General features: G+C 28.8%; 2 protein-coding genes across 6 annotated transcripts; both read left to right on the forward strand.

Annotated features, from left to right (window-relative positions):
• The first annotated feature begins 7,256 nt into the window (after window positions 1–7,256).
• On the forward strand, window positions 7,257–10,743 carry LOC109802848 (uncharacterized). 4 transcript variants are annotated; one of them, XM_020364251.3, is made up of 2 exons: window positions 7,257–7,415; window positions 9,262–10,743. In XM_020364251.3, exon 2 carries the CDS (start codon window positions 9,281–9,283, stop codon window positions 10,085–10,087), a length of 807 nt encoding a protein of 268 aa, XP_020219840.2. In that variant the 5' UTR covers window positions 7,257–7,415; window positions 9,262–9,280; the 3' UTR covers window positions 10,088–10,743. The 4 variants fall into 4 exon arrangements, with proteins under 4 accessions (XP_020219840.2, XP_020219839.2, XP_082929202.1 ...); XM_020364250.3 differs by having other exon boundaries at window positions 7,259–7,415; window positions 9,158–10,743; XM_083073076.1 differs by lacking the exon at window positions 7,257–7,415 and adding an exon at window positions 7,423–7,626 and having other exon boundaries at window positions 9,158–10,743.
• Window positions 10,744–17,442: 6,699 nt separating this feature from the next.
• LOC109802906 (uncharacterized) lies at window positions 17,443–21,251 on the forward strand. 2 transcript variants are annotated; one of them, XM_020364321.3, is made up of 2 exons: window positions 17,443–17,983; window positions 19,329–21,251. In XM_020364321.3, the coding sequence occupies exon 2, from the start codon at window positions 19,376–19,378 to the stop codon at window positions 20,939–20,941; it is 1,566 nt and encodes a 521-aa protein (XP_020219910.2). In that variant the 5' UTR covers window positions 17,443–17,983; window positions 19,329–19,375; the 3' UTR covers window positions 20,942–21,251. The 2 variants fall into 2 exon arrangements, with proteins under 2 accessions (XP_020219910.2, XP_082929203.1); XM_083073077.1 differs by lacking the exon at window positions 17,443–17,983 and adding an exon at window positions 17,993–18,217.
• The last annotated feature ends 980 nt before the right edge of the window (window positions 21,252–22,231 follow it).

A 22,231-nucleotide genomic window follows, 5' to 3' on the forward strand; every position in this document is an offset into this window, starting at 1 on the left:
GATAGTCGAATGTGAAAAAAAAAATTGAATATGAAAAATAACCAAATGAACATTATTGAATATAAAAAATATAAAAATCATAAACCATTATTAGAGACGACATAATTTTATACAAATCTTCTCATTTTTTTAAGGTAATTATTTACCGCATGAGATCCACCATTTATTCTCTAAATTTCACTCAATCCTATCCCACCAAACAAAGATGTTTCTTTTTAAATCTCTAATTCATCTCTACCAAGCACAGGATTAATTATCTATCAAATCTAGTGACAATTCTGTCACTAAGTTATTTAGAACAAATTATTCTAATTTAGAAATCAAAATTTTGGTCTGTAAAAGGGATTTCTTGTAAATATAGATTTAAGTTAAATATTTCAGAGAGTTAAAGAAAAAAAATAAACTTATTTACTATTTGAGGTTGAGTTATATATAAAATGTTGTTAAAATTCATTTTCGGATATTTTCAAATATTTTTTAATCAATATTTACATTACAAAATGTTACCTTCCATTTCACTTTACGTGCAATTCTTCTGTTTAGTTTTCCTAAATAACACAATATATATATATATATATATATATATATATATATATAAAATAGGATTTCTTAAAAATCTATTTGTTTTTTTATTATAAAAATATCACTACAAAACATATTAAAAATATTATTTAAGATTAAAAAAATGAAGAAAAATGAATGGTATTTAAAACGTGTGAGAAATTTTTTTAGGAAGTTACAAAATGAGAATAAATGATGTAATAGATGATATAAAATTGACTTTTTAAAATCTAAGGATACATGTATAAAACATGATTATTGAAGTTAAAAGATAAAGAACATAGATAGAGATATTAGGAATGACTAGATAAATTCACTTCTTCACCACCGTGTGAAAGCCAACAAAACGACAGGTTCTTCTTTAGTTTTTATTTCTTCCGTGCAACAAAACGACAGTAAGAGTTCGTGATAATCATATCAAAAGAGAAGCATGCATCACTTGTTTGTGACTTTCACAAAGATATACATTTATGCATCTCCTCACGACATGTAAGATTAAAAAACCATCCAAAATTAGTCTATAGACACCTATACTTCTATATACACACAAAAAGAAAAATATAATGTAATAACAAGAAAAGAAAAACAAGAGAATCAATAAAATACTTCTCCTCTAACAAATTTCCATATATTATCAATAAACTGTTCATCTAACCCCAAACGTGTGGTTCAGCGGTAAGGGTTGATCCACGCTTAAGCAAGGTCAGGGGTTCGAATCCTGCCTTGTGTATGCAGCCGCGTTAAATCTTGGGCTAGCTATCCTACCCTTTGAGGTGCCTCCAACGTAGCGAGGAGATTAGTCACTGCTGTCGGCCCTGGATACTCCAGGGACGAACAAAAAAAAAAAACTGTTCATCTGAATAATTGGAGCTGATTTTCTTAAATAAAGTTTCGTTTTTAATAAAGATTAATTATTATGAATGAAATCGGTGAATAATTTTTTTCTTCTATTAGTATAGTTAAAAAAGATGGTTATATAGTATGATATTGTGATGGATATCTTGACTCTTGAGGCATGGCTGTAAAGTGTAGGTGTAACATTTAGGAACCACATTTGTTTCTGGAAGTCTGAGGTCGAAAATAACTAGAGACAACCCGACACATGCACAAGTCTAAATTCCTCAAATAATTGAAAAACAACAAAAGCCTTATCTTTCGTGGGCCCTTCAAATAATGGGTGCAGTTCTTTTCAAACTTCCGTACAAATTAAATGCCGTACCTCTCCTTCTCAATTGTTGAAGTGAAATTGAAGCAAGTGCCTCCTACTTGTACGTGAGGACAACCAAAATATTATTCAAGACTATGAACTTAACCTACCTCTTACATTATTAAATTCAGACTTAATTAGACACAAATTATTAATAAAATAGAAACATGTCGTAGATGTTGAGCCAGTTCTTTTACGTGATGGGTACCTACCACTACCGAAAATGAATGAAACGTGATTGATTGTTGATTACTTGAATTTCAGAAATAAGCCAACACTGGCCAAAATAACAATGCTTATCTTGTAGCATATCCATAGTTAAGACAAATTAGAGAGGACTATACGGAGTGATATTTTGTGTAAAATGCTTGTACTTTGATCTCTTCTAATTCCTAAATTCCCTTTCTTTGAAATAGTTTCTTTTTCTTCCATTAAACAGATCATTGTCCTCTATATTCTGAATTATCATTAGAATTCGATTGTGTTGTGATATAACAAAAAGTTTCAAATTTTTTATAAAGTCAAAATAAAGGGTAATTTATAAATATACTCCGTTCCTTAACTTACCAAAGCCTTGTTTTAAGATAAAACTGTAATGAGTCATTCAACATTAAAACAAACATTATATTAGATAAGATGACGCTAATGAGTTTAGCATAACAAAGAGATAATATTTAGAGGTTGAAATGGTCACACCCTAGGACAAAACTACACTACATGGGTGTATATATGGAACTGGTTGAAGAAATGAGAATAAATGAATTTTATCACTGAAAATAGAAAATTGATATCAATTGGTTTAGCATAGCAGGAGTGATATCTTGCGTTTCTTATTACCAATTTTGCAGGAGTGACTGTCATACCGTTGATAAAAAGCTGTGTACTGTCTCTGTTTTGGCCACTGATTTTCTGCAACAGCTATGCTCGGGAATTTCACATGTTTTCTGCTAAGGATGTCTTAAAATGTGGCAGAACCTTTAGAATTTGACATGAGTTTAATTTATATTTACTGGGAGTACAAAACATTTTTACGTGGGCAAATAATAGAAATTTGTTGAATTGCCCTAACATACGAACCAATATGATGTGGTAAAATATTAAATTCTATTAAATGTTTGCTTAAAAAAGTTTTGTCGTGGCAACAGTTCGTGGACCTATTGTCTTCCTCTTACATAACCAACAAGGCAATGAAGCTTCTCTCAGTACAAATTAATCATTGAATTTAGGGCATAGTTTTGCTTAGATGAGCATGATGTTGCCGTGAAGTAGGTTCGTTCATGTCTAATTTTGTTTTAATCATTGTAATTATTATTGCATGGAATTCTTCCAAAATCACTTTTAACATTCTTATGTAGACCCCAAGGGTCGTGAAAATTAATTCAGTCCTTTATCACCTTTAAATTCAACATGCCTTTCTTGACTCTCAACATCCTCTGATTTGCCAATTACTTGATTAGCTTTCTCAAAATTTGATTTGAATCCTTCAATTATTTATTCTTGTTCATCTTACTACTTTAGTTCTTTTGTGTGTTGACATGTCAGGCCCCTCTTCAAAAACTTTTTTTATCGGTCCTCCAAAACTCATTAGGTTCAAACATTCTATCTATGAAAAACTGCACCCCCATGGAAAAAATGAAAAGTATCATCAACAAAACCATGGAAGCATATTAGAGTAATCATCAAGACATCAACCAACATTTCCACTTTGATCGCTGAAATAGGAATAAGTAATAACAGCTTAGCTAATTTCTCATCTTATGCACCATCAACCCAAAAAGGACATGATAAGAAGTTGTTAAGAGGAAATGAGGAATCTTATGAATAATAATATCATTTAAATTTTATAAATAATTTAGATATAAGTTTAGGAGAACTTATAAGTTTAAGAGTTTATGAAAAATTTTCTATTAAAAATAAATTATTTTTTTAGATAAGCTTTAAAAACTCTTTCTAAATTTATATTCAACTGGGTTAAATAGGTATGGTAATTTAGATAGTAAATTTCAATAGTGAAATAAGAATTTTGTTATTATAAGGTTTATTTAGATAATTTTTTCTAGAAATACTTCTAATTAAGAGAAAATTAGAAGAGAATTTTTATAAATTAATTTATATAAGCTAATTTTAAGTTATCAACAAATTTATTTCATTTTTTCTTCTTATTCTTCTCATAGAAATATTTATGAAGTTTACCTAAATATGTTTATGCTCTATTTGCCACTATACATCTCAATTAAGATAAATTAAAAATAAAATTTTATAGAAATTAATAGGAGATATTTTTTATGAATCAGTTTGTGTAATAAGTTAATTTTAATTTATGGACAAACTTATTCATTTTTCCTTCCTATTTTTCTCTGATAAAAATACTTACCATGAAATTCATCTAAATATGTTTATGCTCTACCACTACACATCTCAATTTTGTTCTACGACATAACCTTCTTCTTATTCAACTTCTTTGGATTTTAGTTCATATTCAAAGATTGTCCTTAAGGCTGCTTCAGATTTGCTACAACCCACAGGTGGTCCATATATATATATAAACAATATGGCTACTTTCTCAAATTGTTTCCTTAACTCTTCAGGGTTTCCAATGGCTACTTTCTCTTGTGGCTTGTTCATCTCGTGTATAATTTTAAAACCTCACTCTACTTTTCCGACATGTTATTATTAGCTATGGCTCCCATCACATCATGCAACACATTTTCATTCTTGCAAAGGTGGCCTAGAATATATAATTTACACAACATATTCTAGAACAAATTATGAATCATGACTCAGAAAAAGAATGAGGATTATCTAGAACCTAAACTAGAACCATTTCTCTTCGTGTCCATATATATATGTAACTTGTGGTGGGATGACATTCAAGTTTATAAACGGAATTATACAATAAGAGTGTCATTTGAGTTTGAAAATTTGGCCAATTTGTTAAGTGCTGAATGGGTATGTATTATAATTTTTTTTTACTATATAGAAATTATAATAACAGCAATAGGATTTAAACTTGAAATTTTACGCATATTATCTCAACCTCTTAATATTAAACGAAATGTGATTGGATATGTAATATTTTATTTATTTACATAAAAAACTTTGCTAACAAGTTTATGGTATTTATATATTGAATTTACTTGTCTTAATTGAATAGATTAATGCAATTTATTAAAGAAATTAATAGGTAATTTAAAATTTCACACTTTAGTTATGTGTGAATCAATCTTTATATGATATGTATTTATGTTTTTTAATTTATAAAAAAAAAGTTAATTGACAGGAGAATTTGATCTCTTCTATATATGTGTATATATTATATATTTTATTGCATTTATTTATATATCTATTTACAAACATTAGTACAAATAAAATAAAAATAATAAAGAAAAAATGTGATATTTTAAATGGAGTCAGTTGATTGAATTCGAAAAATGAAAAATATTCTATATGATAATAATCAAGTTACGTGAATTTTGACCCCACTTAACCCAATTATTGTAACCAATTCATGATTTCAAGTATGGTTCAGTTTTCATGATCACCCTCGAGACTAAGTTACAATTTTTTTTTTGTCTTTTACTAAATTATATTTATATATTTTTCATATAAATATTTTCATGATAAAAAAGAAAAATAAGAAAAGAAAAGCAAGTGTGATAAGATGTTAATATAATATAAAAAAAAATAAAAAAAATGTTGTATAAATAATATAATAACACTCAAAGGCAAAAAAACACCCATGTTCTTTAGTAACAATACATTTGAGTAATTATTTTATCTCTTAAATGGTTCATAAAGTAATAAAACTACACACGTAGTAATCCTTTTAAATATTAGAAATCATACAACATAGTCTTCCAAATATTAAAAATCTTTCAAAATAGTTTATAAATGTTAGTGAAATATATTAACTCGTGGATTAAACTAATGGATATTCAGTAATTTTAAGAAATACTTTTATAAATTTCTTTATAAAAAAAAAAAGAGCAATTCTTAAGAAACCAAATTAATTGTTTATTCCAATATATTCTATATTTCTGATCAAGATCGTCTACAGTTGTTTAACAAACTGCATGAATCTGTACCTTCAATTTAATTTGTTAAACGATAAACTTATCTGTTAAAATTTAATTTAAATAATTTTAAGGTTGAAATTCGTAACTCTTAAGTCATAACTGCACATATGAACCAGTTCCCTATATTCCAACTCAGTCCATCATGAAAATGCTGTATTTGGGGCCTGGGCTGGGATTGGGCCTTCTTCCTTCTCCATGTTGCTACAGTTTACAGATTCCGTGTATCTGTTCCCATATTATTTTGGTTCATGATATATACATCCCCTTTTTTCTATAAGTACACTTCACTTTTAAAAAAGATAATTAAATTTATAAAATATTTTTAATTTTTTAATTTTACACCTACAACATTTAATTTAGTACTTTTTTTTTTATACATCTTCCCTCCTTTTTTTAAATTTTTACATGCACTCCTTTACCTTTCCTTCACCTTACCTATTTTGTTAAGTAGATTTAATTCTTATAGTTTTACATTACTCTCTTCTCCTTCCTCTTTTAGTTTTCTTACTATTATCTCCTTTCTCCCCGCTTTTAGTTTTCACACATGTAAAACGTAGAATTAGTTTTCAATAATATTATAGGTGTATGGCTTTCTCGACAATGTTGATTGTGTTTTTTTTACATATTGTTTTGGAAAGAACTTTCTGGAAGTATGTAAAAAAACATAATAGGAAGATCTTTCTAGAAAACTAATTTCACTATCCCGCACAGTACTCTAGAATAGTAAAAGTATTTTTTTTCATAACACTAAACTTAATATTATGGTTTTTGGAGAGGTGAAAGGAGAGGAAGTGTTGAAAAAAAAAATATGTGTCTAATTCGATAGAAACTGTCGAAAAAGTCACACATACCTACCTACAATGTTGTCGCATATTAGTTATATGGTTTGCGTACATATAAAAAAGTAAAAGATGTGAGAGAATAATAGAATAATGAAAAAATTGAGAAAATTAAAACTACCTATTAAAATAGGTGAAAAATTGAAAAAGACGAAATGGTACATGTGAAAACTAAAAAAAAATAAGTGTGTGAAAAAGAAAAAAAATAACAAATTAAAAGTTTGAGGTATAAAAATAAAAAAAATAAAAAAAAATACAAATATTTTATAATTTTTTTTTTAAAATAAAGAAGGTGTACTAAAAAAAAAAAGTGCATATATCATAAGCCTATTATTTTTAATCCATTTGAACACCAAATTATAACCCAAAGTATATACCCAATTATGTGAAGCCCAAATTAGGTAACATGTCTATTTATTCTTTCATCCTTGAAACTAGTAGTAAGCTTTTGCATTTGTGATATATATAAAAGAATTATTTTTTAAAAGTTGATAATTATTAACTAATTTATTTTTAAGAAAAAATGATTGACGTAGGGGCGAGCGACACGGCGTGGTTAAGTGTGCCACTTGTATCGAAAGTCCGTAGGTGACTCTAGGCCAAAAACGTTGACGGGTTTTCCTTCTTTTTCTTAAAAATCTAATCTTTCTCTCTCTAACATGATTTTTGTGTGCAACTGCTTCCACCAATCCCCATTGCCTTCCCTTCCATTAGGGTTTCTTTTTCACATTTGTAAGTCTGCCTATTCATTTATGATTCATTTTTGGATGCTTATGTCATTGAATGTTTTATTCTCATGTCATCGCTTAACAAGCTAATAATTGTCACAAACCATTGCTCTCATGATGTGAAGGCTGTTTTTGGGAAATGAAGGATTATATCATAATCCCCCATTTCCTTTCATTTTTCCTCGCTAATTCCAGATCCAAACATTGTCTTAGAGGTTCTGTGCTAATTTCTTATCCGGTTTGAAGTTGCTATTTTCCATTTGTTTAATCACTGCTGAGTTGGGTCTAAAATGTTGTTTTGGATTACAAAATCCACTAGTTCTTATGATGCAGGAATCGAAAGAAAGTACTTTCATTACTACTGGCAATACCATAACATAATAATGGCTTATACTTCCTAGTTTATTTTGTACTTATTTTCGCTTTTGAAATTTGTTGAATCTCACACTACCATGTTGTATCGTTATATGGCTGAACAATTTTTTGTATTGAAATAACGTGGGCATGGATTATGATTATGAGATCCAACTTTATTTCCTGATTGATTATGTATACTTGCATCTGCTCGCATACCATATAGGACAATTACTCTCTATGAGGGGATATGATTGACACTATTCTTGGCCCTCTCAGTGTTTCAAAGTTAGATAATCAGTTCTTGTTCTTTCTAATTAAAAGCACATATTCCAATACAATCTTGTTTCAGATTAATTTAGGTACACATCTCAATCATGTTCACGGTTCAAAATTAACTTCATTTGAATCAATTCTATAAAACTCTAAGCGCATGTTTGATTCTCCATCACATTGAGTTCAATCCACATCACACAAAAGCTAATAGGAGTAGCTTCTGTTTGCTGGACATGAATTTTTATGGTGGATGGAGTTTATGGACGCAGATCCATACTCTAAATGGAACAGCATGTTGTAGACATTTGACACTTGACAGTGATGAAATTGATATATAACTTGTTTTATTTTTAGTGATGTCTAAGAACCATCTTCTTCGTATGGATTTGTGGAATTGCAATTAAATATATATATATAGAGAGAGAGAGAGAGGAGGGTTTGTTTATTCCATTCAAATAACTCATGCTTTACATCAAATCTCAACAATCCAAAAGTTGAATTTAAAGTTCTTAATGTATAGATCAAATTTGTGAACTTTTAAAAAATTTGAAAACTATTTGTACTTCGTTTCATTAATTCAAATTGACGGATAATCATGAAAACATTTTATATATTGATTTGAATTAATGAAAATAAATATTAAATGATTTTTGAATTTTTTAAAAATTTATAGATTTGATCTATGCATTAACAACTTTAAATTCAATAGTTAGATTGTTGAGATTTAATGTAAAGTATGAGTTATTGAATGAAGTAAGTCTAAGTAGACTTATTCATGAAGTTAACATATCCCTCTTCAAATATATATATATATATATATATATATATATATATATATATATATATATATATATATATATTTATATTGCTTGGATTCATATCTTATATATTCTAGGAATAGCCTTGTTGCCATATCGGATACATATTGTATCCGATGTGTATCATATATGTGCATCATATTTGATGATGCTTTAGAAACTACATTAAGTGCATGCACAAGATTAACATGACTATATCATTTTACTATAAGGAAATATTTCATATCTGTTAATACAACATTTCTCAGTATCATGTGAAGGTGTTATAGGGTGTGTTCTAACACTTGTTTTGATTTAGGTTTAAACTTGGTACCTCTGTCACAATTGATATGATACTTTGATTCCATCATTAATGACCACTTTGAGGTCCAAATGATGCTTGTTTCCTGGTCTTTTCTGTAGTATTGTAACTTGATTCAGAATGTGGAACCTTGCGTCTAGTCTTATTGCTGGAAGTGTGGGAATGAAAAAAGATGCTTCAAAACCAACTCAGTCTACTTCAGAATATTCTGATGATGAGACTTCTATGGTGAGCAGAGAAGAAAGGCTGGAATGTCCAATATGCTGGGAATCCTTTAACATTGTTGAAAATGTGCCTTATGTCTTATGGTGTGGCCACACCCTTTGTAAAAATTGCATCCTTGGATTGCAATGGGCCGTGGTGAAATTTCCAACACTGCCAATTCAGCTTCCACTTTTTATCTCTTGCCCATGGTGCAACCTTTTGTCTCTCCGTTTAATTTACCGGGGAAATCTGAAGTTCCCTCGTAAGAACTACTTTCTTCTTTGGATGGTTGAGAGCATGAATGGTGATAGAGTGAAGTCACATTCTACTTTTTGTGGTGATCAACAACTAATCTGGCCAATTAAAGACAGTTTAACTTCAGGAAGCCAAGTAAGCCATGGCACTGTCAGCCTTCAGAGAGGACAAGTTTGTCATCCAGACTCTCCAAGTTCCAATCAACATCATGACAATACCAGTGATTACCTTAGTATAGAAAGACTGCATACCTCTCTGCGGAAGTCACTGGTTTTATTTGTTCACTTGACAGCGAAGTTCCCATTGATCATTATATTTCTTTTGATTGTCTTATATGCGATACCAGCCAGTGCAGCCATTTTGGCTCTGTATATACTTGTTACCATTGTGTTTGCTCTCCCATCATTTCTCATCTTGTACTTTGCATATCCTAGTTTGGATTGGCTTATCAGGGAAATTATCACTTGAGGTTGAGGTTGTATGTCTTCTGTTTTGCAAGCATTATGGATTGGCTTGTCTGGGCATTATCCTTGTGGCCCCTTCATCTAGTGTCTTATACTTTGCAATTTGCCGACATCTCCATTTGCAAGCTGTATCATTTATCTTATCATCACGGTACACCTTTTGGCTGGTTGGAGGAAGGATATCAGATTTTTGCATCAAGTATTTGGATAGCAGCCAAGGCCGTGGAGTGAATAAGGTAATGATTAATGATTTTGCCTTTTTCTGGTGGCAAATGGTTGTTTTATTTTATCCGTTGCTGAACATCAGAAGAATACCCTAGTGTAGTTGTCAAGTGGATCAATATTAGTAAAGTTATTGTTTTCATGGGCACATTTGGATGCTCCTATTAATACTGGTTACAGTTTTAATTTTGCTAATTGTAATTCTGTAATTATTATTGGTAGAGTTGTTTGTCTGGCTATATGCACAAGCATTGTATGCTTTATTGATTTTAATGATCTTCCCGTGATTGGCTTCTGGAAAAGATCATGCACTCTAGTCAGAAATGTATCTTTCATGTATGGTCACGTATAAGTATTAATTTCCTCAAGAACTCAATAGGAAGCAGTTAAATATGTCTCTTTATGTTAAATTTAATTATTAATTTTTCCTTGCTTTTATTTTGAAACTCCTAACTGGGGATTTGTGGTACAAGCTTGTAGATATTATCGTTGGATTTTGGCATAGAAAATGTCACACGGCCTGATAAGAAAGATATTAGATCTAAAAAATTATCTTTTTCAAGAGGCAGTATTCAAATATCAATTTCCATATATAGGTCATAGTTTTGGTTGATCAAATCTAAACTTTTGCGTTTGAATGAAGACTCTAGGGAAGAAAATGAATAGGAACTCAAGAAAAAATTTGTAGTCTGGGTCAACGATTTATAATGGATTACCTGGAGTCTTTGCATGTGCTACCTCTCGATCCAAAAATACAAAATTGTAGCTCTAATCTATAACTAATAGTCGACCCAAAAATACAAAATTGTAGCTCTAATCTATAACTAATAGTCCGATTGTGAGGACCATTTTCTAAGTTTATCCAGGTTAATGATTCCAACTTAGAAGGCCAAACCAGGTCTCAATTTTTTAAGAGAACAAATGTATCTTTTTAAGAGTAATCCTATTTGAGTCACATAGAATAACTATGAGTAATTAAGTTTTTTTTACAAGTATTTAAAATAATTGTAAACTCGAGTATTTAAGACCTTATTATTCAATCACAATAAAATCAAGGAGAATGTCTATAATATAGATTAAAAAATGTGCTGGCTCTTACCAAATGATACAATCAAAATTTACAAAACAAAAGGTCTAAGTCCATATAATAAAAAACAGCTAAATCTATATTAATAGGAGAAAAAGATACTTAGTAACTATTTAAAAAGAATAAATTACATTACTCTTCCTTGAGAGATAAGAATATTACACCTTTTTCATCTCTTATGTTAAAATATATAATTTAATTTATTTAATTTAACGTCATTGATATAAATTACATATTCCTTCCTTGAAAGATGTAAGTATTACACTATTCATGTTGCATATATTAAAATATAAAATAAATTACATTTTTATCCCTTAGAGTTTCAAGTATTATACTATTACTCTCTTATTATATTAACTTAATATCACTTAATAATTATTATTATAAAATTTTAAAAAATACGTTTAATTTAATTATTCATAAAAAAATATAACTTCAATAAAAATATATTTCAAAACATTTTTAAGTTCATTACCATTCATTCACTGAATTAAAAATAATGAAATTAAAATTATTTTACTAAAATAATAAATAAAATAAAAATTATAAATCAAATTATATATTATATTTTTATATATACATCAATATATATTATATAAATTAACACATGCACAAATTTATTTATTTAAAAATTAAATATAATAAATAATAATTTATCATAAAACACTAATTTATTAATATACTATTTAAATATTTTATTAGTAACATCAATTAAATAATATATTAATTTTGTATATATATATATATAATTAATACTATATAATGAAAATGTTATTTTATTTAAATTTTTATAAAAACACTACATTAACTATATTGATTAAATAATATCTTAACACATGTATTTGATTTTATTATATTTATATATGTATATATATATATATATATATATTTTGATATGTAACTATGAAAATATTTTGTAAAAATAATAACAAAATTATATTTTTTAAGATATATAGTTAATTTTAGTAAAAATTTATAATAATTTTTAAAATAATTATATATATATATATATATATATATATATATATATATATATATATATATATATCAAGAGATATATTGTTAAAGTATAACATGTTTAAAAAAAAAATAGTGGGAAAGTGTTTATAAGAAGGAAAAGTGGTGTAATGTTTACATCTTTAAGAGAATGTTAGTGTAAAAGGTATTTTTGGGACAATTTTTTATGTAATGGAAGTTAACAAAAAATTTAAAGAACAGGTAAAGTGATATACATTAGAATCTTTTAAGAGGGGTACTATAATTTTTAACATAAGAGGGAATGGTAATGCAATATTTGTATCACTCAAGGGAGGAGAGTGTAATTTATTCTTTAAAAAAAAGTTAATAAAGTGAGTAGTTAATTAAAGGGTGAGAAATTTAAAGAATGAAATTTATGGAAAAGTAAAAAAGAAAGAGAGTATAAATAAATAAGAGTTAATCACCTATACACTGCTAGTGTATAGTTTTTTTACACTGGCAACCAATCAAATCTTTTAATAGTGTCATGTCAATTGCTTATTTAATGAAATAAAAATAAAATAAAATAATTCAAAAGATTTAATTGGTTACCAGTGTAAAAAAAACTTTACACTGACAATGTATTAGTGATTAACTCAATAGATAATAGTGAGAAAGAAAGAGCAATTTTAAAGTAGCTATATAAGAGATAAATTGTCTAAAACATTAATATATAAATTAATGTAAACTCTATTTTCCAATAAATGTAATATGTATATTTTACATGGTTGATAGACTTGAGTTATTTGCAATATCAAGAAATAAATGTATACAGATTTTATGTTATCAATTACAATTAAATAGTGAAAAGTGTTTTTAATGTAAGACTATGTATGTCTACACACATACACACATTGTGTTTTGAGTAATAACTTCAATTTAGTCTATTTTTTATCGACCTTCGTTTTTCTTATTACTTTTTTCCTAATTTAATAACATGACAAACTAAGTTTATTTTTTATATAAAAAAAACTTTAAAAAGATTTTCTATTATCTAAACAAGTTTGTAGTAATCGATGGAAGATCTTTTATAGATTCAATTTTCTCTTTAAGGATCATTCCTTCAAATAAGAGGTGAAGGTGAAGAAAATCAAAAGTGAAACGGGAGAAGGAGATGGAGGTTTTACTTCATCAAGAAGGAAAAGTAACTTTTATCGAAAGTCACATTCTAAGCCTAGGTATTACATCGCCATAAGAAAAAATCTTTGATGAAAGTACAAATGATGTCACATTCTACGACTTTTTAGAGAGAAAACTCGGTTCTCATTTCAATATTCATCAAAAGTGATTACAAGAGATGAAAAAGAGATTTATATAAAATGAGTTAGTTTGTGATGCAAACTAATCAAATTATGGTCAAATTAACCATAGTCAAGTTAACTTGTAGGACAAACTAATGGAACTCTAGTTAGCCTACTTAACCATAGTTTAAATAATCATAATCATAGTTAACATCTTTTCTCAATCAAGTCTACATTAGACAAAAGGAAAGTATGATTATACATAAAAAAATATAAAAGAAATGGATAAAATAATAATTATATAAACATCAAATAGGCATTATTCTCTTGAGATCATACAAGTCTACTAATTGTATTTTTCATTTACAAAATACATAATTACAAAATGCACCCCAAAAGAAAAGTACAAAATTAAACCTATGTTAAATGATTGATAAGATCAAATAAAAGTTAAAAAAAAATTACAAAAGAGATTGACCTCACTATTAACTCATTCCTCGGACTTGACTATTAACAAATTATAGAAAGACCCGATACAATTAAGAAGAGCATTATTATCTCCTCCAAATCATTATCCGATTCAATCTCCAAATAATTAAAAAATTAATATCTTTTAATAAATTTATTATAAAATAATTATTTAATTTAATATTTTATTATTTAAATTAATTTTTTTAATGATTCGGACAAAATTTCGGTCCATTCATTCGGAACATCAAGCATTTTTCAATTAAGAATTGTGTAGGACTAGTTTGGATGCTTCTGACGAGGGAAGAAGCACTACTCAGCTAACATGATAAAAAATAACAAAGCACCACGTCAACTCTTCCCTTCTTTCCTTGAAAATTCCTTTTCTGTTGTCTCTCCCCATTATTTTTTTTTTTCTCTTGCTATCTTTTAAATTTAGACTTCATATAATCGTTTTAGTTTTGGAAATAGTTTATCTTGCAAATAAAACGTTAGTCTTGTGACCAAATGTTACTATATATTTTTAGTTTATTACACATGTGGTGCCAAAGTTAATTGATTTTGGTGAATGTGTAAAATAAACTATACTTTCCTTGCAACGTAACTAACGTTAATAAGGGACTTCTCAACAATCTTTTATTAACTTTTTTTTTTTACTATTATGTTATACTATTAATATAAGTATATGCTACAATTAGATTATTTTTTTTTAAATCGAGTTAGACTCAAAAGTCTTATTTTAAAGTAGTATCAAAGCTATTATAATTTTATTAAAAGAATCATTTACCAACTCTAATAATGTTGAATGTGAAGAGTGTATTAAAAAAATTTAAATCTCACATCGATTAAAAATATGATAAATAGAGCATATAAGTAAGGGTAACCCTCAATTTACAAACTAAATTTATAAAATTGAGTTAAGTCTCATTCCTAATATGTAATAACAATTATGGTAATTATAAAGATTAGTGATAGTAATGATAATAGTCACAATAATGATAACAATACTAATAGTTTTGTAAAGGATGATGATAGTAATCATAATGATAACAATAATAATAATCTTAAAAAAGTATCTATAATTGAGTTTTAATCTCGATTATTTACTATTTTTTTTATCAATAATTTAAAAACTGTTATTTATGTCTTTCATATCTCATCTTTAGACATGTTATTATTGGATACATTCCCTCTCTAGATAATAAACTATTTTTTTGATAGAAAAATACAAGAGACATTTTTTTTTATCCTTAGAAATTATAATGACAACAATTCAAACTTTGAATCTTGTATATATTACTCTAACTCTACTCCTAGATTGATCATAATGGTTTATAATTAAGCGATACTATTAAATTCATATTAGGAGTGTGAAATTCAGTTCTTCATACTACTTAATAACTTTCAAAGTGATTGATTATTTTCAAAATTTACTATTAGATTGAATTTTTTTTTAGATCATATATACAAAATTTTATATTAATATAAAATTATTTAATAAAACATTTATATATATTAAAAATGACGTAATATATACATTTCAAAATATATTAAAATATAATCAATTTGATCGCCTTTTTATTGTTGTTCAATATTAACAAAATTTGACATACATATTCAAGGTAATATAAAGTTATAATTCAATAGTTGAATAAAAAATTTCTACAATGTAATAGTTGACACTAGTATAATTTGATCATTCCTCACATATGTGTGTGTGGGGATCAAGATTTATTGACATCATGATGTCAAATTATTGAAGAGAATAATATTACTTTTATTTATCATATAAAATAATATTTTAAAATACATGTAAATTCTATGTTAGATAACTTATTTAAAAGTGTACCTGCGAAAAGCCATAATGATAATTTTTACCTCATGTATTATACTTCTTGTCTTCGTCTGGGACTCTTGGGTGTCTTTAGTTCCTCCTACCTATGAGAGAAAGGATTGTGCATACAAAAATCACTCCAATGCCTAAGTCAATACTCTTTCGATTAAGGTGATGTAGTAAATGTCATAGTAAATGTAATTTAAAAATATCCTTTCATCTTACTAAACATACTTATTTATGTTGTACTCTTATTGGACTTAGGTCTTGAGAATCGGCCTAAGCTTTTGGATTTTCACATGAATCTTCTTCAAGTTCTCAACACTAATAAGTTTCTTAAGTCTTCAACATATGAATCTTTTCTAGTTGTTCTTAGTGTGAATCCTACTATATAAGAAGCAAATTGTTTTTATCATCTTTTTTATCTTATTTTTGGAAAAATTTTAATTTAATGTTCATTCCTAAAATGATACTCTAATTGTTTTTAATATCTTTTTGGTTAAATTGTCCTTTTAGTCCCTTTATAATATTAATCCGTAATTTTGGTCATTTTATTATTAAATATGTCATTTTAATCTCTCAATTTTATAAAATCTATAATTTTGATCATCCTATTAAATCTTCATCTATTATTTATTAAAATTGTAATATTAGTCATGATTTGACATTAAATAGAGGATATAACAATTGATATTTAATAATTTTGTACTAAATTTTACTTTTAATTTTTATTCTTATCTCATAAAAGAGATAAAATGATATGAAAATGAGATAAAAATGATAACTAAAAGTGTAATTTAACTTAAATATTATCAAATATTAATTATTGTATCATCTATATAACGTTAGGATAACTAATATTACAATTTTAACAATAGAAATGAACGTTCAACAAGATAAAAATTGTGAATTTAATAAAATTAAGAGACTAAAATTCTAAAATTGCATACTTAATAATAAAAGGAGGGGTTAGAACACTCTTGCCCCTTAGTCTCGACTAGGAACTTGTTTCGGTATAGTTTAAAAGCCTTGTATCACTTAAGAATTGAAACTATAAGTAATTTATAAACACTTCCCTTTCCTTATGCCAGTGAAACACTTTTTTAAAGATAAAACTGTGATGAATAGATAAATATTAAAACGAACAATACCTTAAATGTAATAACTCATGTCAGTCGACTTATAGTTAAAAGGTATTTAAAAATATAAGAATCAAAATTGCAAATTTAATATTATAGAAATTAATATTACAGATTTAAAAATAAAGGATAAAAAGTGTAATTTTTTTTCTCATCTTTTAATCTTATTTTTTGAAAAATTTGGTACATGTGCGAATAGATAAATTTAAATTTAATACCCATTCCTAAAATTTTTCCTTTTTCTTTTTTAAATTTCACGTCTAAGAAGGAAATTCAATTTTCGTGTCAACAATTCAAAATTTGAAATGCACACAAGGAAAGAAAATTCAAGTTCTAAATTTAAATTTTCATATCATTAAATTTAGAAGAATATCTTCACATTTGACCAAATCAATAACTTTTCTTTTAAATGCATGGTAATTTGAATAAAACATTCCTTAACAGTTTGTTTTTGTGTTTTTGGATCAAATTCCTTAGCGAGTTAAAACGGTAAGACGAGTTAAAACGATGCATAAATCATTAAATATTAAGATCCTGATTCTAAAATATTGAGATTTGAAAAGTGCCCCAAAAATTCTAAAATAACAAGTTATTATATTTTTCTCTATTTTTGCAGTAAAAAAAGAACACTTATCTCTATTTTCCTTAGATTGTAGTATTACTATTCTATAATAAGTTAAGAAACGCTTGTGAAGTAACGAGCTCAACGAACCAGAAGAAACAAAAACCAGAAACTGTTGCTTTATTGCACGCTCGTTCTCTTCTGAGAAGAAATAACCCTTCAAAAGGGGTGCCTCAGTGTTAACTTCGTTACGTTCTGTTCCTCTTTCCTCGCTTTCTGTTGAACCACCCTTTGGTTTCTGAAGCTCTGCTACCAAAGTATAAAACGAAGGTACGTTACTTGGAAAATTTTATTAAGTGGGTTTGCTCCTTTTCTCCCAAACGCAAGTGGGTTTGTTGAAAAATGTGATTTTGGTTGGATATAGAGATGGGTTTTCGGACCATGCTCTGATTCTCTTTCTCTGTTGCTCTGTCTTGGATTGTGTCATTTTGGTGTGTTTTCGCTGAAAAGTTTCCTTGGCCGTTACGGTTTCAGTGGGTTCTATAGTTTGAAGAATTGGCATAGGTGATGCTTTGTTTAGATATGAGTATGGTTTTCTTCAGTTGTTTGTGTTATGTTTACATGAAATGGGTGCTCAGTGATGCATGCATGATCACACTTTTGGGTTTTGGATGATAATTTCGCACTCATTGTTGCCTCTTATACGTAATTTAAGTTGAGAATGACCAAATGTACTTGCTTGTAGTATAACTTTTTAGGTTTTTTATTTTCTTAGATGATTGGTTTGGTATTTGATCATGTGTTTGATGCGTACATTTTTTCATTAGGGTCGGTGATTGGGTAAAGCTTAGAGATGCATGGTTGAGATACCTATACTTGAAAAAAGTTTTTGTTAGACGTAAGAATGTTGCTTGTTGAAGTATATTTGTGAAAACTTAACATCTCAGGGCATGGCCTGTTTTCGCCGTTTTCCTTTAAAAATCATTGAAAACAAGAAACAAAATACAAGTATTTGTGAAAAGAAGAAATGAAAACATAACTGCTCCTCGAACTAAGCAGGCCCTCTGGTTTTTTCTCCAGTTTTTGATTACTTCTTTTCCTTTTTATGTTTATGCCTTCATGTCTGGTTCCTGTTGCATTTATGGTTTCATGCATCTTATTTTTACAGGGTTTAGATCCTCTCCATTGCTATAGTTTTTGGGTGTATAAAGGACATTAATATGTTTCATCATGGACACTTAATGTCCTTTGTACACTCAAACCGTAGGAAATAAACAGAAAACGGAGAAGATTCTTACCCTTTTTAGAATGTCAGATTGTTTTAATTCAGAAGATTCTTACCATTTTCAGGTAGAATGGAAAAGAATCACATGTAAAACAAGTAATTCCGATGCTGTATGAATGATTGATGTCCAGTAGTTTCTTATAGTTGGTGCCTCTGTGCAGTAAAGGTTTTTGTTCATTTTCGGTTTGAGATAGATACCTTATTTGAGTTTCAAATGATCATAGATTATAAAATCATATAAATTTTCATTGCTTCTAACCTTAAAATTTTAGATAATAATTATGTAATTTGACTGAAATTTTGAGCATGCCATCGACTATTGATTTGCTGTGCTGTTTTAATCAGTCATTTTTACTTATATTTAAAATTAGTGTTGCTTTCATGTTTCAGGAATTTCCCCCCAGATCTTCTTCTGCATAGCCCAGATCCCATCCTATATGGCCAAGGAAAGTGTTTTTACACCACTGATCCCAGAAATAACTATGACAAGTGGGGTTGAATTAAGAAGGCACTCTGCTGGAATAGCAAGTTCTGGAAACAAAGAAAAAGAAGTCATTGTTCCTCATTATCTCAGAGCATCTATTGGCTCTTGCCATGATATTTGTAAATATGGGAGGAGGCAAGAAGCAAGAGAGGATCTCTCCGTCATTAAGAGAGCTGGAAGAAAATCACTTTGCCGAAGTTCTGAAGACATTTTTGGTGGGACGATGACATCAGTTCCTAAGCAAAGAGCATCATTTGATTCCAAGCAAACAAAAAGGTCAACAGTGAGACACAGTAAATCAATTGATTCTGAGCTCCAGATTTCTGATACTTTTGACACAAATAAGCTGGTAGACAGTAAAAGAGCACCATTGGTCAGGGTCAGACCATCATTCCATCCAAAATCACATGTTTCTTCAATCCCAGAAACAAGGAGGGGGGAAATTTCTTCAAGTTTTAAGGTGGATGCTTCACCAAAACCATCTTCCAAAAAGGTGGAAACTTCACCAAAAGCAACTTCTGAGAGGGTGAAAACTCACACAAAATCAACTTCCCAAATGGTCAAAACTTCATCAGAATCTGTGTCCAAGATCAAGAGAGCTTCATCAAAGGTGTCTTCTTTTGAAGATAAAGGAATGGAGTTGTCTGATAAGCATGTGACTTCTTTGAGTCCAGATTTGAGAACAATGGAGACCATATCTTCTCTGAAATCTTCTGAGGGTATTGGTGGCCAAATGGATAGTAAGATCAAGATGAAAAAGAGAGAAGCCTCATCCAAACCTTCTCGCGGAATTATTTCAAGTGTTAGTGCAAGAAAGCACAAAGGCCTGAAAATTGTGCCTCGTCTTATGAATCAGCTCAAGGTTACAGAATTTGAACTTGAGGAACACAACAGTGAGGCCCAGGAAAAGACTTTGTATGTCATCAAGATGGAAAGTGCAGAGCAAACTTCACACTATGATCAGAATGAAAGCCAGAATATTGAATTATCCCTTTCTAATTCGTTGTCACCACCCAAGTTTTCATCCTCCTCAATTTCTCAATCCTCATCCCAACAAGATCAAGTGGAATCTGAGCATGCAACTAAAGAATTTGAGGAGGATTCTTCTTCAGGAAACCAAGAAATTGAATACAAGGCTAATGTGGACACTTTGGAAGCTGAGGAGAATGGAAAGCCTCAAAATGGTGAGGTTGTTTGTTCTGAAGACAAGGACCGCCAAAAGCTAAAGGGAGAATTGGCTGAAACTCAAATTGAAAGAGGTGATCTGAAGAGCCTTAAATTCCAGAGTGGACAAGTGTTGGAGGACAATGCCACTGATGCTACTGGTCCAGAGAAGGTTGTTTTGCGACATCAAGATGTGCAAGTGCAGAAAGATAGACAAGGATTGTATAATTATGTGATTGAGGAAACAGCAAATAAACTGGTTGAAACTCAGAAGAGCAAGGTCAAAGCATTGGTTGGTGCCTTTGAAACTGTAATCTCTCTGGAAGAAAAAAGGACTTGTGCAATTGTCAATTGATCTGGTAAGATTTTTTCTGGATTTCTCTTACTTTGTAAAGAAATGATAGGAAAATAAATCCAAGCCTGTGGCAGTAAATGTGAGCCAAAAGCTGATGGTTCTGTTGATCAAAAAACAAATAAAAAGATAGATTTGTCTTTTGTCTGTAGAAGACCTGGGTGTGTAGAGTTGAAAGGGGGATCTTGTGTTCACCACCACTCTAGTTAAATTGCACATTATACTCTTTGTGCGAAAATACTCATCATGTTGTTCTTGAAACTTGTACCTTTTGTTATTGATTCCTATTCTAAAGTGAACATTCTCACTTCAAGTCTTGTATTCATAATTTTTTTCAGCAAACACTTTTTAAGAGAGAAAAGTAAAAAATAAAAATCAAATAGGTTTCTCTACACACTTTATAATTAAAATTTATTTGGTTATGAGAAATTGATTTTATTTTCATGGTGCAGAAACAAAATTTTTTCAATTCAAAACTGTCTACAGATGGTCATCATAGTATTTGTTTCTATAAAATTGTTGTTTGATTATACATTTGCCACAGAAACAATCACAGTACACATGGTCATCGATGAATTTTTGTTTGCCCTGTGTTCTTCAAATAAAATATTGAATGGGAAGTAGTAATGAGAACAAGAAATTTTAATTTTAAATATTTTAAATATAAATTAATTTAAATCGTTGAATAAAAAAAAACCATTTTATTATCTAAAGACAAAAGAACCGATCCAAATGTAAAATACCACAAAATATAATTGCAATATGATTTTCTTTTTTAAATCTAACAGCTGACTTTCGTATTTATGAGTCACCACCATTACAAAATTATTACTTATCGAAAAATGATCATAAAATTTTAAAACTTTAAACTTAAAATGGCTACAAAACACAATTTTAATAGAAGAATATTTTTTTTAAAAAAATCTTATCGTCAACCTTCATATTTATTGAAGCACCTTTACAAAAGTATTTCCGAAGAATAAAATTATAATTAAAAAAATAGTTGGGGAGAAGACAAAACGTAAAACAAAATTGCTGAGGAAAGAAAAGTTTTTAAAGAAAAAATAAAAGTGAAAAAACAGAAGCTGACACGTGGCATGATGGGCCAATAAAATCATTTGTGCTCTCCGACACAAAACAATGGGCGACGAGCGTGCTTCTCGCACACGGCATATTACGAAAATGACCTTCCATTGTCCCGATGCCACGTCACCGAATGTGGCCCCCCAACCCAACACTCCTCTATGGTGACAGCTAATTGAAGGTGGACACGTGTCTTTATGTGAGTGGGCC

Source organism: Cajanus cajan, chromosome 4 (genome assembly GCF_000230855.2).
Source record: "Cajanus cajan strain Asha chromosome 4, NIPB_CcT2T_4, whole genome shotgun sequence".
Taxonomy (NCBI): domain Eukaryota; kingdom Viridiplantae; phylum Streptophyta; class Magnoliopsida; order Fabales; family Fabaceae; genus Cajanus; species Cajanus cajan.

Coding starts and splice junctions, on each gene's coding strand:
- LOC109802906 (XM_020364321.3), top strand. CDS start 19,376: ATGGCCAAGGAAAGTGTTTTTACACCACTGATCCCAGAAATAACTATG.
- LOC109802848 (XM_020364251.3), top strand. CDS start 9,281: ATGTGGAACCTTGCGTCTAGTCTTATTGCTGGAAGTGTGGGAATGAAA.